Source organism: Mauremys mutica, chromosome 5 (genome assembly GCF_020497125.1).
Source record: "Mauremys mutica isolate MM-2020 ecotype Southern chromosome 5, ASM2049712v1, whole genome shotgun sequence".
In the NCBI taxonomy this organism is placed as follows: Eukaryota; Metazoa; Chordata; order Testudines; family Geoemydidae; genus Mauremys; species Mauremys mutica.
In genome coordinates, this window is record NC_059076.1 from 59650414 (window position 1) to 59669995 (window position 19582).

The window sequence follows — 19582 nt, forward strand, 5'->3', positions numbered from 1 at the left end:
AGGAATAAACAGAGATACTAAATCAAATTGATCATGTTTTCAATAATTGACAATTAGTTATCAATTGACATAAAATATCCAACACATAGTTCAGTGATTTTTTAAAGCTACTTGTGAACTTTTACCTGATGATTCTGCTTTTTTTTTTTAAATAAATTTATGTTGACCCTAGTGAATCTTACTCCATAGTAAGATGTTATTATTTAACTATAAACCTCATTTGTATACATTCTATCCATTCTGGTTTGAGGCTTCCTGTCAACATTTAGGCCACTTCAAGACTCACTTTGAGTCAGGTAGAAAAAAAAATGAACTTTGATTCTAACTGTAATAACAATTTTTCAATAGGTTGAATGGTCTCTGGGGGCATCTACTGGAAATCTAGCAGAACTGCAGTCAGATCATGTTAATCAAGCAACTTCCACTGCAACAACATACTACTTCAGAACAAAAGAAAAGTGCAAATGTTGGTTCAAATACACTGTGAGGATAAATCGGAACAACTCTAATGAAGTCAGCAGAGCTGCACTTCATACACTGATTGTGAATTAGACTACTGTTTTCAATATCACACAAATAGAATGACCGTCAAAACCTGCAAATACTGCATGCACTGTTGGGCAAGCTATAGTACCATGTGGACATAGCACAGTATAAGCATGCACTATTCTTTATCAGATGATTCACAAACTATGTTTAATTGCAAAGACTGTAATATTAAGATAAACAAACATGGGTTTTGCTTTTCTGGCGAGTGATCACCTAGAAAATGTGTGAAAAAAAAACTAAACAAGATTTCAGAAAGCATTTTTGAAAACATGAACTTAAAAATTGTTTTTGCTAAATTTAGAACATAGATGAGCATTTTAAAAGCAATTTTCCAAACAATGCTTTTATTTTTAGACAATGTAGTTTATTTTGATTTTGTTGTTTTTGTTTCTCAATATATAAAGTTCAACAGATTAAGGGCAGAATTCTTAACACAAATTCATACAATTCTGAGTCTACCCTTTATCTGTCCATACATGCTTCAATCTCCCACTGATAGAAGCCTGATGATGTCAATGGATTGTCCATTTATGTAGGATAAGGAGAATATTGGGATTGAGATCCAGCGGGTAGATCTGATTGGGAATTTTGCCCTTAGCCTGCTCTAGCAGTTATTGAAATATAGTATATCATGGTTTGATTGTCAAAGTGTTGAGCATCTTCAGAAGCTACCAGTGACTTCTGAAAATTAGGAGATTACTCTGCAATAGCTGTTTATTTTGCATTAACAAAAAAAATTATATATTCATGCACCTTATGTTATCACACATATGGTAGCAGCTACAAAAAACGGATATGCAAACTTAAAAGGCACTGCTACTTTTAAAACACAAGGTATTTTAGTAAGATTTCAGATTTACATTTAATGTTATAATCATTTTAACTTTCTTACATTGTATAGCTATTTATACCTTTTTCTCTGTATAAAAAAAATAAAAAATTTAAAAGCACCTAAAGAAATGCTTGTGTAATGCTCATGTGATGCAGAAGATCTGTCTTAAACCCATAAGCCTTTTCTGATCTGCCTGAACCAGTATAAAATGAGGTTATTAAGTTGCACCAATGTTACAAACTCAAGGAAACTTGTAGTAAATTGCCCAAATCATGGTATTTCTCTTGTTATTCTATTGTACTTTTAAAAAACATTAAATAATTCTCTGAATTCAGTTCAATATAGTCCCAGATATTTTGCTTTAACTTTTCAAATTTCCTTGCAGTAGATGATGTAGATTAGACCGTTTCACATTTGTTAACCTATTTTTGATTTATTTTACCATTTGCATTTTAAGAGGCAAAAAGAATTACACTTGTATTAAAATAATCACATTAAAAATATATTGTGGCAGAGACACTTTTAATGGTCCTGATTCCCCACAGCTCACACCTTGGGTAGTCAATTACACCTCAGCAAAGTGGGTGAAAAATACTACCATTCTCATTTGATAGCATTTCCATGTCAGGCCTCATATCTCTAGGTCTTTGGTATTTAATAAAAAAAACACAAGAAAATGTCAGCTGGCAATTTTTCTAAACAGTCTACTGTAGTTAGTAAAACACAGGATTACATGCAGAAAGCAATGATAATATACAGTTTACTAAAAAGGCATAATTATTATAATGTAACATTATTGCACAGTGTATTAATTATGCTGACTTCACCATACACACAAAACTGAGAAAATAAAATTTCTATCAATCAATAATAATTGAAATTTACAGATAGGCAAAGAAAAAATGCCTCTTTTGAACATGTTAGAGTTTAATTTAAGGTATTTACTTTTTTATATTTTGACGTGATGTTGACAATTTGTGTTTTAATGGTTATAAAGCTCTAACTTTTTGACTCTCAAATCTACTATCATTAAATAATTATTCCCCCTTCATAATTTCCTGCACCTATAGAAATTTAAATAGATAAAATGAAAATTGATATCATCTATCAAAATTATAAAAAAATTAATCTGAATTCTTCCAAGCCTAATTATATTCTTCACACCTAAACTCGGTTTCTTTCTTTAGCAAGCAAGTCAACATCTGGCAATAAAGTTATCATACAGATTAACATCCAAAATCCTGAAAAAAACCAAGATATTTTTGCTTATTACAAATAAATTGTTTAAAAAAATCCCAAAATGACTCTAAATGTTTCAATACTTAGATATACTTTGAGATTTATGAAGCATGAGGCATTGTCTGTATGTCTGAGTATATATACAAACATATTTACATATACAAATGAAGATGTGAAAACAGAACCACTCCATTAACATTTTAGAAGTATATAGCTTAAGTAATAATAAAGAATGCTATTTGGAAAATTCATAAAACCAAAAATGCTGCATTGTTAAAACCTTCAGGATTCCACTCATAAGAATCAAAAGGGAAAATACCTATAAGTCAGTTATAGACAATTCTTCCTAAGAATGAAGAATTCCATAACACACAGTAGTGAATTGCTGCTAAAATAAAGGTACACTTTTTTGTTGTGCATTCTTGAAGATACAAAAACTTATCTAAATACTTAACCAAAAAGTAGAATTATTGCAGTGATTTAGTTTGACTGCCTATACATATGTAAAACTGAAATATTTCACCAATTCAACAAATATCTCAGACTGTAATGCTTAAAGTCATGTCAGATGGGTATAAAACCATGTACACATACCCTTGCAAGTCACAGGACCGTTCATTTAGGCCCCAATCCAGCAAAGCACTCAAGTACATACCTAACTTCAAGCATGCGTGTAATCTCACTGACTTCAGTGGGACTGCCCACATGCTTAAAGCTAAGCACATCCTAAGTGTTTTGCTGGATTGAGGCTTAAAGGGCCAGTGTGTCCCATATATTATCACTGGAGGCTGGAACTGACCCAGTGTTATTTAACTAATACCAGAGACTCTTTCCCCTGTCATTCTCGTTCATCCTGGCTGCTTAAAATATTTCCCTTTCATTAAATTCTTACTGGATAGTAATACTTTAAATTGCAGAGTATATTAATTCTCATTAAATAGCAGACTAGAAAGTATAGTAGATCCCACTAAGTAGCAATAGATAATTAACCTCCAAATCAGATATTTTTAGTCAGCAAGGTTGAGGATTAAGTCATTTATTTTGTGTTTTGTTGCAATTCAAATATAAAATTTGAAATACCCTAACGTAAAAATATGAGTGTCGGTGAGAATTCTTTAATGAATACATATAGCTGCCTCTATTCCTTTTATTTAAAGGCACACTGCCTCTTTAACATTACAAGAATAGAAAAGTTCATCAATTATAAACATCAAAGGATGATACTGAAGAAATGTTTTCAAATGAATACAATTCCTGTAATAATTAAAAATCATCAGTAATACAAGTAAATGGAAATATACATTTAGAAATGTATTTTTGATATATTCTGTCCCTAAATATAAATGCTTTAAAAGCAGAACAATTAAAGGTAAAAGTGATAAGCATAGGAAAATATTCTTTGTGCACCACAACATGTACCAGTGATCTTTAGCGAATATTTCAGGCACTGTCAGAGAAAATGTTATTCTCTTTGTTGATTTTTGTTGATTTTCTATGATCTTTGTTGATTTTTAAATGGCAAGTAGGAATTCACAGTAACTTACATTCTTTTCAGAATATAATGATTTTTTTCTCATTTTCCTGGAATTCAGGGATGTTCATTAATCAAAATTAATTCTAACTTGTGGTGTTGCATCCGAATTTTGTTACAGATCGGGGTGGCCAAACTTACTGACCCTTTGAGAGCTGGGGTGTGCTTGCTGGGGCTCAGGGCTTCAGCCCCGACAAGACCCCCTTCCCCACGGGGGCTGAAGCCAGAGACAATGTTGGAGGGGGACACATGGGATCATCTGCTCTTCCAGGTTTTTGCCAGAGTTTGCTGGCCCTGCTTGGTAACATGGTGCTGCCAGGGCCCCTCTCTGCACGGCAGCTGCTGGAGCCAGCATGTTGGGAGCTGCGCCTTGGATAGAGGCAGTGGCAAACAGGTTGGAGCTGCAGTGAGAGTCACTGCTTTCGCTGCTGCCTATCCCGAAGGAGTTAAAGCAGACACCCCTCCCTGCAGCTCCCAGCTTCTTTGCCGCTGCCTCTCCATGCAGAGCTAACACCTGGGAGCTGAAGGGAGGGGTTGCTGAGGGAAAGAGCGGGTGTGTGCCTCGGGGAGCATGGCTCAAGCTGTTGGGGGAGTCAAACCTTTAAATTGTGTCCCCCACTCTCCTCTCAGCAGGCACCAGTCATCTCTGGCAGAAGCCCCTAGCCCCACCACCCCGCCACAGGGCAGAAGCCCCGAGCTCCCCCATCTCAGTCTGGTAGGCAGAGAAGGGGCGGGGACGGGGGTCTCTGGGAGCCACACTTTAATTGTAACAGAGCTGCATGCAGCTCACGAGCCACAGTTTGGCCACCTCTGTTATATATCGTTGCTTACCAAAATTATGGATTTCTTAATTCTTTTGTGTTAATTAATATTGTACCTAATGGACTGAATACAACGCTGGGAGCCAGGAACTTCCAGGTTCTAATCTCAGCTACATCTTTCACATTTTGTGTGGTTTGAGACAAGTCATTTAACCTCCCTGTACTTTTCTTTCACTATACGTAAAACTGTACAGTGCTTATTATACTCATTTTCTCACTGTCGCCTTGTACTCCCCCATCTGTCCGTATCCATCTGTTGTCTTTTGTCTTAGACTGTAAGCTCTTTCAGAATGATAATATAATGTGTATGAAAACAGGGATAATGGTACTATTACTTACCTACTACACCTGCTCAAGGGGTTGCTGTGGATTAGTTAACTTTTGTAAAATGCTCTGAAAATGGAAAGCACTATATAAGTGCTAAGTATTTATTATCACATATTTCAGAGTAGCAGCCGTGTTAGTCTGTATCCGCAAAAAAAACAGGAGTACTTGTGGCACCTTAATAACTTAATAAATTTAAAATAAATTTGTTAGTCTTTAAGGTGCCACAAGTACTCCTGTTTTATTATCACATAGTTACTATTCAATTCCTATAACCCGCAGTATATGATATTTGTTTATGATCACACCATTCAAGAAGGACAGTCCCTATCCCAAGATGCTCACAGTCTAAGGACCTATAAACAAGACAGAAGTTAAATGAAGGGGAAAACAAACAAGAGTCTTATACAAATCAAAATCACTATGAGAATTATTAGAAAGTCTTGATTGTCTCAAAGCAAATTCAATTGTCTTTTTATATTTCACTCTCTTTTTTGTATATTATAGATCTATGCTTTACCTTTGCACTCTGTTTCAAAAATAGAACTCAATTGTGTATACCTTGTACGTTTTCTTCAGCAGAAAATATTGTTGTACTACTGAGAAATAAAAGCTCTAGAAAACTGTAAGACCAAATTTAGTAAAAACAACAAGTCACATAAAAAAGAAAAACTTCAGCTCACTGTGTTCTTTTTTTTATTAAAGTGTGTCATGTATTTTATCTTTGCAAGAGTTTGATGAGTTTTTGCAAGTAAAATTCTGTTTCCTCTACACTTGCTAATAGTCATGAGAATCTGTAGTTTGCACCTTCCCATTAAAAATGTATTGTATTTTTTGAAATTATTCACCCCGCCTTTTATCCAGATCATGTCTTTGAAAGGAGGAAGTAGATAATAAATGGAATAATTCATGATTTCCCATTAAATATGAAACTTTCTTTTGCAGAGTTTAGAAAATGAAGTTCTACATAATGTACAGAAGTTGATTAGAACTTTTTTTAACCTTTTCAAGAAAAACCTTTCACATTACACAACTGCACAGAGAAGTTTCTATAGGAAAGGTAAAGCATTCACTCCCCCCACAGTTCTATTTTTTAGATCACTGCCTAATTACGCTAAATCACATGTATGCCAGACCTGAAATTCAGAGATTGCATTCATCTGACCAAAAAGAATGTGTGTCTCTAGGTATCAAATTCTCTTTTTGAAAGTTACTTAATAAACACTGAATCCTGGTCATGACAAGTAAGATTATGAGGAATTATTCAGATAGAAAAAAAAACATATTTAAACAAGCACCACATCAGAAGGGGGTTTAGGATACAGAGCCTTAAAGCTGAACTTCTTTTGTTATGAAAGGATACAACTTTTGCTTGCAAATTTCCATTTTCTGTAAAAAAGATTTTCAAAATATACAAATAAAGAAAAAAGCCATTTAAAATGTAAATGAATTTACACAATAGGCCAACAATTCTCAAACAGTGGGACACAACCCAAAAGTGGGTCATAAGGAGGTTGGCTCAATGGATCACATCAAATTGCTGACAGCAACAAAAATCTTGCAGTAGCTTAGGGCATGTCTACACTACGAAATTAGGTCGATTTTATTTAAGTTGATCTTCAGCAACCAATTTTATACAGTCGATTGTGCGTGACCCCACTAAGTGCATTAGGTCGGCAGAGTGTGTCCTCAATACCCTGACTAGCATCGACTCATGGAATGGTGCACTGTGGGTAGCTATTCCACAGTCCCCACTGCCCCCACTGCCCATTGGAATTCTGGGTTAAGCTCCCAATGCCTGATGGGGAAAAAACATTGTCGTAGGTGGTTTTGGGTACATGTCGTCAGTCTCCCTACCCTCCCTCCTTGAAAGCAATGGCAAACAATCCGTTCACACCTTTTTTCCTGGGTTATCCATGCGGATGCCATAGCACAGCAAGCATGGAGCCCACTCAGCCGCACACTGCTTTTGTGAGCATTGTAAACACCTTGCACATTATCCTGCAGTATATGCAGAGCCTAGCTAGGAGCCGCCAGCACAAGGAAGATTGTCACGAAGACATGGATACAGACATTCCTGAAAGCATGGGATGTGGCAACTGGGATATCATGGCGGCAGTGGGGCAGGTTGGTACAGTGGAACGCCGATTCTGGGCCCGGCAAACAAGCACTGACTGGTGGGACCGCATAGTGTTGCAGGTATGAGATGATTCCCAGTGGCTGCGAAACTTTTGCATGAGTAAGGCCACTTTCATGGAACTTTGTGAGTTGCTTTCCCTTGCCCGGAAGCACAGGAATACCAAGATGAGAGCTGCCCTGACAGTTGAGAAGTGAGTGGCGATAGCCTTGTGGAAGCTTGCAATGCCTGACTGCTACCAGTCAGTCAGTAATCAATTCGGAGTGGGCAAATCTACCATGGGGGCTGCTGTGATCCAAGTAGCCAGGGCAATCAATACCCTTCTGCTAAGAAGGGTAGTAACTCTGGGAAATGTGCAGGTCATAGTGGATGGCTTTACTGCAATGGGGTTCCCTAATTGTGGTGGGGTGATAGATGGAACGCATATCCCTATCTTTGCACCGGAGCACCTTGTCAAAGAGTACATAAACCACAAGGGGTACGTCTCAATGGTGTTGCAAGCACTGGTAGATCACAAGGCCCATTTCACCAACATCAATGTAGGATGGTCGGGAAAGGTGCATGATGCTCACATCTTTCGGAAATCCGGGCTGTTCGGAAAGCTGCAAGAAGGGACTTTCTTCACAGACCAGAAAATTACCATTGGCGATGTTGAAATGCCAATAATTATCCTTGGAGACCCAGCCTACGCCTTGCTTCCATGGCTCATGAAGCCGTACACAGGTAGCCTGGACAGCAGTAAGGCTGAGCAACTATAGGCTGAGCAAGTGCAGAATGGTGGTAGAATGTGCCTTTGGACATTTAAAAGGGCACTGGCGCTGTTTGCTGAGTAGGTTAGACCTCAGCGAAAGCAATATTCCCATTGTTATTGCTACTTGCTGTGTGCTCCATAATATCTGTGAGAGTAGGGGGAGATGTTTATGGCAGGGTGGGAGATGGAGGCAGATCGCCTGGTGGCCAATTTTGAACAGCCAGACACAAGGGCAATTAGAAGAGCACACCGAGGTGTTCTGCACATCAGAGAGGCTTTGAAAAACAGTTTCATGACTGACCAGGCTACGATGTGACAGTTGTGTGTGTTTCTCCTTGATGCAAACCCACCTCCTTTGGTGAATGTAGATCCTTGTAAGCTAATCCCCCTCCCCGTTTGACCACAGCTGGCACAGGAAAAAAAAGTCCCTATTGTTCTGAATCCATTCATTCTTTATTTATTAAAAAATACTTGAGATCACTGACAACGCTAACTAGTAAAAGGAAGCCGGGGTGTATAAAGGGTTTGATAACAGGGTGGGGTGGGGAAGGACAAGGCCACATTGCTTATTGTAGTTACACTACAAATCAAAGCTGTTTGAATGACAGCCTTCTGTTACTTGGGCCATCCCCTGGAGTTGAGTAGCAGGGTGCCCGGAGCCTCCCGCCCCGCGTTCTTGGGTTTCTGGGTGAGGAAGATATGGAACTTGGCAAGGAGTGCATGGCTGAAGTGGTGGTCTGTACTCTAGTTGCCTTTCCTGCATCTCCACCAGAAGCCTCATGATGTCCATGTGCTCCCCCATTAGTCTCAGCATCTCCTCCTGCATGTTCTGATCACGCTCACTGTATGCTTTCCTAGCCTCTGCCACTGAATGCCTCCATGCATTCAGTTGTGCCCTCTCAGTGCGGGAGGATTGCATGAGCTCTGAAAACATGTCACCGCAAGCGCGTTTTTTTTGCCTTCTAGTCTGTGATAACCTCAGGGACGAAGTTGATTCAGGGAGCACAGAAGCATTTGCAGCTGCAGGGGTGGAAAAAAGGGAGAGTACTTTTAAGCAGATACATTTATGAGAACAAAAGGGAGACTTTCACAGTGAATCAAGCAATTCACAGCAGACAGCACATGTGTTTTAGGTACAAGGTCGCATTTTGCCTTTTATATTGAGGGCCTGCTGGTATAGTGACATCATGCATGGCTTGGCAACAGAATTCGGTTTGCAGGCAGCCATGGTAAGCCAAAGGGTATGTGGGGTTGGCATCTTCCGAGTTCATAAATATGGGAATGTTTTCAAACTGCAGCGCCCTCCTTTCCCATAGCATCCAATGCCTGTTGTGTTTGCCATTTAAAAGGAGGGGCTACAGTTGCCATTTAAATGGAGGGGCTGTGGTTTTGGGGTGGATGTGCAGCACACCCCTCCCCCGCCCTTGTGGCTATTCTCCGGGATGATCCCTTTTAGCCAAGCACAAACAGCCAAGCATGCCCGGGATCTGATGTGTCAGGGATCAGCAAACAGAGGGGATTACTGTTCTCTTACAAAACTTCCCCTATTTCAACCAGGTGACCATGAATGATATCACTCTCCTGAGACTGACACAGAAAGATAAAGACCAAATGTTGCATGAATGAGACCAAAACCCAGGACCATTCACTGCCATGCTTTGTGCTGCAATGATTGGTAAAGTGTACTACCGTGGAGGATGAAATAAGGCAGCCCTCCCAGAAACCTTCTGCAAAGGCTTTCAGAGTACCTCCAGGAGAGCTTCACGGAGATGTCCCTGGAGGATTCCCGCTCCATCCCCAGACATGTTAACAGACTTTTCCATTAGCTGTACTGGCCGTGAATGCATCCCAATTCTTCAGGGCAAATCAAACATTAAACACAATTGCTTTTTACCCCTATAGTGTTGTTATAAATGTTCACTCACCAGAGGTGCCTTCTCTGCCTTCGGGGTCCAGGAACAATAGGCCCTGGGAGGGTATTGGCTCCAGAGTGAGGAAAAAGTCCTGGCTGCTGGGGAGAATGGATTCTCCGCTTGCCTGCTGTGCATTCTCCTCCTCCTCTTCCTCATCCACAAAATCCTCATCTGTGTTGCGTCAGGCTGCCACCTTGCAGGTGTCCATGGAGAGTGTTGAGGTACTGATAGAGTCCCCCCCTAGAATGGCATAGAAGCGGTATGTTTGGGGCTCTGAACCGGGGCGACCATTTGCCTCCTTTGTCTTTTGGTAGGCTTGCCTGAGCTCCTTAAATTTCCACACGGCACTGCTGTGTGTCCCTGGTGTAGCCTCTCTCCACCATGCCCAGTGCGATTTTGGCATATATATATTAGCATTTCTTCTGCTAGATCGGAGTTCGGCCTGCACAGATTCTTCTCCCCATACTGCATCAGATCCAGTATCTCCCGTTCACTCCATGCTGGAGTCCGTTTGCGATTCTGGGACTGCATGGTCACCTGTTCTGCTAAGCTCACCACACTGACCAAACAGGAAATTAAATTCAAAAGTTCCCAGTGCTTTTCCAGTGTACCTGGCTAGTTCATTGAAGTTGCAAGTGCTGTCCAGAGCAGTCATATTGGAGCACTGTGGGATAGCTCTCAGAGGCCAATGCCATCAAATTGCACAGCATTGCATCTACACTACCCCAAATTAGACCCAGGAAGGTCGATTTTAGCACTACTCCTCTCGTCAGGGAGGAGTACAGCAATCCATTTTAAGAGCCCTTTAGGTTGGCGGAATGGGGTTGGTTGTGTAGACGCATTCATTATAAAATCGACCTAACGTGGCTAAATTCGACCTAACCTCATAACGTAGACCAGGCCTTACACCCAGTAGTGGCCTGGAAGGAGAGGTAGGGGGAGTTCACACCTGCCTCCTTCTACTGCTATGCCCTCTTCACTCCTAACATCATTACACTGGAGCTTTCCCCTCCCTGGCTCAGGAGGCAAGGAGGTGGGTGGGAGCAGTGCTTCCCCACTCCCGAAGCTGAGCACTATATAGTCAAGCAATAGAGGGCATGAGAAAAGAGAAGCCTACAGCATCCATGAGCAGCACCATCACCAGATCCTACCCAGTTTCGCAGCAGTCCCACCACCACTCAACAGCAGCAGCCCTACTTACTATACCCCAGCAGCACTACCCCACCCACATAACAGACTCCTCCCCAAACCACCTGCCCATTTCAGCACCACCACCCTAGCAGCACTAGCCCCCACCTACAGATTTTTAGATCCAGACAACCTACAAAGTGGCACAAAAAACACAAAAACATTCGGTAACACGTATCTTACAATCCTAAATTAATCATTGTGTGCATGTTCAAAGTGAGTACCCTGAATTAGAGTGGGGGGGAAATGGCAATACAATAAGCTTGTTAACACAAACCAGAGTTAACTTTAGGAACAAAAGTAGAGGGCAAACAAAAAGCCCCAGATTCAGGAACAGATAAGGAAGGTCAACAATCAAAAAAGTCAATTATTGAGTCACCTGGCAAATGTGAGTGGCTTCATCAAAAACAAGTCTGATTTCATGAAAAACAAAAGTAGCAATATTTATTCTGCTGGTTGAAAAAGTTCCCCCATTAACACCAGACGAGTCAAACTCAAACACTACTGAGAAAAACATGTTTGAAAACTGAACAGCTTCAGAGTTCTAGACAGGTCAGTTCAATCACTGGTGATCTCTCCCCTACCTCCATTCCACCCACTAAGAAAACAAAGAGCTAGAAAACTCCAATGCTTTGAACTGTGCAGGCAAAGCCATCTGAGGAGTATGTCCTCCCTGTTGGCTCAGTAGCAACTCTTCTTTCCCATTGCTGGGTTCTCCAAACCCTCCTGGCTCTGGCCCTTCTTCTAGCCAGGGCATCCTCCTACAAGTGATATCCTCCCTAGTTTTTGTGAAGGCTCTCCTGGTGACACCCCATTCCTGGAAGCTGTGAGAGAATGAGAAGGATAAGGACTACCCATGTGTGTGAAAGAGGGAGAGACAGACAGAGAAAGACAGCGATTGATGTGTGCACTTATATGGACGACAGAGGGAGAGGGGGAAAGAGAAGAGGGGATTCTAAGATACTCAGAGGAGAAGAAATGTAGTGAAGAGATTCAGACAAGGATTGATGGAATAAGTAGGGACATCTAAAAAAACCCCAACAAATAAGATGCTTCCTCCAACCCTTTGTTGGATGCTACAATTTAACCCAACAGTTTATTTGCTTACTGGGCCTTTTCTTCTTAAATCTGTACCAGGCTTTAGGCCTGAAGTCATCATTAGAAATAGTAGGCATGTGGATTCTTAATATTCAGACCCCCTTCTAAATTTCTCCAAAATACGACGTATGCCTTGTGTCATCTTCAGACATAAGATATTACTACAAGGTTTAAAATGGATCCACATACTTTCTGCTTTTTAACATGACAACCTGCCAGCTCCTGGGAGAAACAGTCCATCAGCAATTAGTGGCATCCAACTTTCCCAGGCTTTGTCTCTCCAGTCTCATTGGAAGCTTCCAATATTCTCTTGTCAGTCAGGCTCTTGGGATGGAACAACATGGTTTGAAGCACCAAAGGATATAAATAAAATCTCTTGTGTTTTCTCCAGGAAGTTTTAGTGGAAAGATGTATCTCCACCCCTCAATAATCAAAAATATCTATTTCTATGGCTATTGTATTCAACCAAAAATAAGTGTTTCCACATAAGTGTTTCGTTGGTCAGAAATAGCCTGAATTTGGGAACCTTCACGGCATGCTGCAAAAGACATGCATTTGCCAGAGTGTTGAGACAGAGCTGAGGGTATGTTCCTGAAATGTAGAAGAGGAGACAAGTACTTTTGTTTTTTTAATATGGGTATCTGGCCAACTCCTGTTGGATTGAGGGATTGTTTTAACACTGATGGGGTTATGTTCCAATATTATTAGTTAATTAACTTTGTAGAGGCATCTTTTTATTATTTAAATACTGAAAGAAATAAATCCCACTTTAAGCTACTAGTAATTCCAAATTTTTAGGATCCCTTCATTAATTCTGATGGAGCCAAATCCCAGATCTGATAAAGCACTGCAGAAAAAGTGTAGTCTTTTGTAACTTTTAAATGTAAATATCCCAGCAGTAAGAAATAAAAATGTATCTAGTATGCTTTAATTCATTAGCTTTTTGAAGAATTAATGGTATATGAAATGCTGCATCTTAAAATCAGCATTTGGAGGTGAGTATTGGCTAGATGTTAATTCAGTATTACAAGAACATTTATTTTTCGTTCACAAAACTTCAGACCCATAGGAGATGTTTCCACATGGGCTTCTTTTTTTTAAGATGATTTCAAATATAATTACTGACACAATCCTAGCTATAATGTTTGAAATGTGATATAACCTCAGTAAAAATGAAAATTAAATAAAACCATAGGATTAAATGCTTTGATAGACATAAGATCAGTAGAAGTGAAACATTATTTTAAAGTTCCAAGTTCCACTCAGGAAGGTGTAAGGCCTGGGGAACTTCAGATTTTATTGAATACGATGACTAGAAACAAAGGAAACAATAAACTTACTGTATGTTAAAATGCCTCAAAAAGGCCATACTTACGCAGCAGCCTCTTGTTTTGACAACCCTTTGATATTCATCGCCAAATAATGATCTATGGCATCTTTGTCTTTGATCAAATGAATCCTAAATTTAAATGAAAAAAAATTAAAAGAAACACTGTGAGGTGCTAAAGTAGACGTCTGCAGCATGTATAATGTATTACCATTGCCACACAGAGACAGATAAATACTGAAATATTGACAAAGTAATGTATCAGACACATTTTATAAACACCTACAAGTATCACATTTAACTTTTTGGTCTGTAGCTATTCAAATCTTTATTTTTGCAGGGAAGCAGAGTTGGCTTTGGTATTTAGGGACCCAGTTATCCAATGGTTCTATATACACTACAGAGTTCTTTGTTAGGTAAACCAGCGTTTAGCACCCCCCTAGACTCAAACTTTTTTCCAAAATGGAATCATTACATTTTTGTCTTGACAGCATAGACTAGGCAAAATGTCAAACTCTAGACTCTTTAAAAACAAAATTTACTCACATATATACTGCGTAGTGTAATCTAGGCTCAGAGACAATTTTACCTATCTAAAAATCTCAAGAGCATATCCTAATGGGTGACCTTCATTAAAGGCCTGGCCCAAACCTACTGAAGTCACCAAAAAGATTCCCATTGACTTCAGTGTGTTCTGATCTAGTGCTAAGGTTGGATGTTGGATTGACAGACAATTCAATTTCAGCCAATATTTCAGTTCTTTAATTGTGCCTCCAATCCCATACATAACAAAGGCCCTGGCATTGCAAAGGCACTGTGTACTGACCATAAAAGCAATGAGGACTTCTTATATATACTAAGGCCTGGTCTACACTAAGAAGGGGGTTCGAATTAGGGTACGCAAATTCAGCTACGTGAATAGCGTAGCTGAATTCGAAGTACCCTAATTCGAACAACTCACCCGTCCAGACGCGGCGGGGTTGAACTCCGCGGCTCCCCCGTCGACTCCGCCAACTCCTTCTGCCGAGGTGGAGTACCGGAGTCGACCGCGGCGCTTCCGGAGTTCGAACTATCGCGTCTAGATCAGACGCGATAGTTCGAACTCCAAAAAGTCGAACTCTCCGCGTCGAACCGGCAGGTAAGTGTAGACGTACCCTGAGAGCATCACGTTAGAGGATATTACTTTTATAGCAGTAATGTGAATTAACTTTTATTCAATAAAAAACTATGAGACGAGAACACTAAAATTGCAAGGTTAAGCACTGTTGTATGTAAATCCATAACTCTGCCCCTTTGTGGATATGTATTACACTGCAGTCTATAATTACCTCATTGCATCCTCTCCCTCTGACATATTTTTTCCATAATTATATGGACATCTGGATAACATTTTGCAGTGTTGCCTACTACTCTATGAATGCCAGAGAAAGGCCACAAAAATCATGTATATGTACATAATAAACTGTGTTTACAAAATATACCACACTGAAGTAGTAGGGTTGCCAGGTATCTGGTTTTCGACCAGAACACCCGGTTGAAAAAGGACCTTGGCAGCTCTGACCGGGCCGTTAAAAGTGCAGTAAGCAGTGCTGCGGGTCTAAGGAAAGTTAGTCCCTACCTGCCCTGGCACCGACCTGCACTCTGGAAGCGGCCAGCAGGTCTGGCTCCTAGGCAGGGAGAGGATGAGGCTCCACGTGCTGTCCTCTCCCCACACTCCCACTGGCCAGGAACCGTGGCCAATAGGAGCTGGGGGGGTGGTGTGCCTGCGGACCTCCTGGCTCCCCTGCCTAGGAGCCAGACCTGCTGGCTGCTTCCAGGGTGCAGCGCGGTGCTAGAACAGGCAGGGAGCCTACCTTAGCCCCACTGACTGGGAACCGCCCGAGGTAAGCCCATGCCCCAACCCGAAGCCCCAACCCCCTGCTCCAGCCCTGAACCCCTGCAAACCTGGAGCCTGCTCCTGCACTCCAAACCCCTCATCCCCAGCCCCAACCCAGAGCCCACACTCCCAGCCCAGAGCCTGTACCCCCTCCAACATCCCAACACCCTTTCTCCACCTGCAGCCCCCTCCTACATCCTGAATCCCTTGGCCCCATCCCCCAGCCTGGACCCCCTCCTGGACCCCAACCCCCTCATCCCAGCTGCACCCCAGAGCTTGCATTCCCAGCCAGAGCCTGCACCCCAGCCCTCTGCCCCAGCCCAGTGAAAGTGAGTGAAGGTGCGGGAGAGCGATCCACCAAGAGAGGAGGAATGTACTGAGCAGGGGCGTGGCCTTGGGAAAGGGGCAGGGCTAGGGTGTTCAGTTTTCTGCAATAGAAAGTTGGCAACCCTATGAAGTAGGAAACAAAAACAAAAAAAATGAAAATTTGCTGCCATATACAGGCCACTTAAATTCATCTCATACTTAACTATTGCTGCCTTAACTTCACTTAAAGTACATTAGCCTGATAGTGTACTATCTCATTCCTCAATTGCACCTAAGAAAGGCCATGCACATAGAATGTGCTACTGGTTACATAAAAATACAGACCTTAGAAAGAAAATAATTAATCATAATTATCAAACTATAATCTAAATTACAACCCAAAATCAAAGTCTGCAGACTACACCTAAGAGTCTAAATCAATGAAGGTATTATGGACCATTAGAACAATACAAATAGTGTGCAATAATGTAAAAGATGTATTACATGATACTACATGTTTAGCCAAGAACGTAGACAAAATATATATATGTATTTCAGAAATAGTACATGACTATGTAATTAAAAACAAAAACTCTTTGGCTAGACACCACCAAAATGCCCTGAAACTATGCACCTTAGGAGGTCTGCAAAAGGAACGCTCTTGCTCTTGGGGACATTCCAAATAAAAAGAAAAGGCAGAAAATATCTAGAGGAGGCAATATTCAAGCACCACAATTATCTAGCCAAAAATTAATTTAAATCACCATTTAAATATAATCTCCAGCGAGATGGATGGAAAGTCTGTTGTCTCACCTCAGGAATGTTTTTGGTTTTTTTTAAACACTACACTCTATAGACATCAAAAATTAATCACAAAGCTTAAAGTGGCACTTGTCATGTAGTCGAGGTTTAAAATTATTCTAATCTGACGGAGGAATGTGCTCCAGAGTTAAAAAAAATTAAGCATAGCCAAGAACTGAACACACACACCTCTCACAAATCAGCTACTGTTTACAAAAGACCTATAATGTTTTGTGGTGTATTAAAGGGGCTGCCAAGACAGATATCAATCATAAAGAATTCAAGCTACTGGAAAAAAATAAACATTTCTCTCAGACCTGTGCTGACACCATCAATGATGTTTGTGCACAAACAAGAAAGAAAAGACAGAAGAACCATATTAGCTTATTCACCATAAAAACACAAGAATCAATTCAATTACTACCAAATAGGAAAAGGATAAAGCTCTAACTAGGGTGTTCTAAACAATCAGAATTGAAAGCAACAAAAATTATAAATGTGAAAATTATCTGGCCATGTCTTATAAGTCTGTTTCAAGGTGCCATGTGCACTTATTTAGAATTTTCATTTTGTCATAACTGAGAGATGGGGTGGAGGTGAAACTGGGTAAGAATCACTATCCTTTTTCTTCCAGAAGTTGTCACTTGTTTTACCAATCAGCTTCAGTGTTGCCATGACTCACCGCATTTCATAAATAGATTATGTAAAGATCTTCTTTCTCTTTAAGTTGATTTCTACTTAATTTTAAATTGATTTCTTATTTTAAAAAAATCAGTTTTGTCATCTTCTTACTGATGACCAATCCATACTTGCTAGCATTTTGAAGCAGCTGTTTTACAATTGTTTGCCTCCTCAGTTTATAGAGCAAAATTATCTAATTTCTTTTACTGAAAACATTCTTTATACATACAACAAAGATAAAAAATCAGCCTTGTAACATTACACAAAACAGAACCATGCAAAGATAAAGAATGATAAATACAATTTAAATCTTATCTTATTCCCACTTCAAAAACTGGTAACTTAGAGTCAGTTTCTCAACAACATTTTGTATCAGTGCAGACACAAAATATCAAATAAATCAATAGTTATAGTAACATTAACACTCCCATGATTTATCACTCAATCATAATACTCAAACATGATAACAGATTCCTTACATCCATAACAAATTCCCTTTAATTTCCAAAATAAAATCACCACATACCCATATCCAGTTCTTTAAAAAAATCACACAAAGGCTTGTAAAACCAACCATGGACTGTTTTGATAGTTAATAGTAACAGAATTTATTCAAAGGTTATTTACTGGTAAGATACATTAATCAAAGTCGGAGAGACATAGAGGGCGCAGGTATATGCCAAGGGAGCATGGGCATTGTGAAAGGTGGAATGTTCAAAGGAAAATGGCAAGACAGGACTTGCTCAGGGAATCCTGAGAGATTCAGGGAATCCTGAGCTACAGAGAGTAAATGATTCAGACCCATTTCTCTGCCCCAGCTCCAGCAAGACGTGAATTGGGCCGGATTGCACTGAAAGGCTGCCTCAGTGCACAGCCAGAGGCTCGGAAGGCAGTTCTAAAGTGAACTACTGAAGTACTTAAACATTTCACCTATCCCTCTGCCTGTTTCAGATCTGGATGAAGCTGGATAACATAAGCTTGTTGGAGAGTTTGAGACAGGTAAAGAAGCTGGCTGCCTGAGGTGCAAGGGAGCATGGCTGGAACCAGAAAGCAAAGGTTCAATGGGGATAGAGGGACGAAAGAGAAATAATTGTGGGTGAGGCTTCAGGAACAGAAGGCAATGGAGGCATCCAACTGATCTGCTATAGAGTCCCAATGCTAGTGGCCATAGCAGGTGTGCTCCTGTGTCACTCAGACTGTGAACATAAGAACATAAGAAAGGCCGTACCGGGTCAGACCAAAGGTCCATCTAGCCCAGTATCTGTCTACCGACAGTGGCCAATGCCAGGTGCCCCAGAGGGAGTGAACCTAACAGGCAATGATCAAGTGATCTCTCTCCTGCCATCCATCTCCATCCTCTGACGAACAGAGGCTAGGGACACCATTCTTACCCATCCTGGCTAATAGCCATTTATGGACTTAGCCACCATGAATTTATCCAGTCCCCTTTTAAACATTGTTATAGTCCTAGCCTTCACAACCTCCTCAGGTAAGGAGTTCCACAAGTTGACTGTGCGCTGCATGAAGAAGAACTTCCTTTTATTTGTTTTAATCCTGCTGCCTATTAATTTCATTTGGTGACCCCTAGTTCTTGTATTATGGGAATAAGTAAATAACTTTTCCTTGTCCACTTTCTCAACATCACTCATGATTTTATATACCTCTATCATGTCCCCCCTTAGTCTTCTCTTTTCCAAGCTGAAGAGTCCTAGCCTCTTTAATCTTTCCTCGTATGGGACCCTCTCCAAACCCCTAATCATTTTAGTTGCCCTTTTCTGAACCTTTTCTAGTGCTAGAATATTTTTTTTGAGGTGAGGAGACCACATCTGTACACAGTATTCGAGATGTGGGCGTACCATGGATTTATATAAGGGCAATAATATATTCTCAGTCTTATTCTCTATCCCCTTTTTAATGATTCCTAACATCCTGTTTGCTTTTTTGACCGCCTCTGCACACTGCGTGGACATCTTCAGAGAATTATCCACGATGACGCCAAGATCTTTTTCCTGACTCGTTGTAGCTAAATTAGCCCCCATCATGTTGTATGTATAGTTGGGGTTATTTTTTCCAATGTGGTGACATCTTTTGAAGCTTGCAAAGAGACAGCTCCAAAGCTGCTGCTATCATTAGACTGGAGAGGGGCTGCTACTGTTAGGACTAAAATAACCAGAGGGTGCTGCTACTCCTACCTTCTGGCACAGAGGG

At 40.5% G+C, this 19582-nt stretch overlaps 1 protein-coding gene across 2 annotated transcripts in view; it reads right to left on the reverse strand.

Moving 5' to 3' along the window:
- Positions 1-19582, reverse strand: part of TTC29 (tetratricopeptide repeat domain 29) — a 199393-nt gene that overhangs the window by 171980 nt on the left and 7831 nt on the right. For both annotated transcript variants that reach the window (XM_045019091.1, XM_045019090.1), the window contains exon 4: positions 13759-13842. In XM_045019091.1, coding sequence (XP_044875026.1) covers positions 13759-13842 — 84 coding nt within the window. The remainder of the gene's footprint in view (positions 1-13758; positions 13843-19582) is intronic.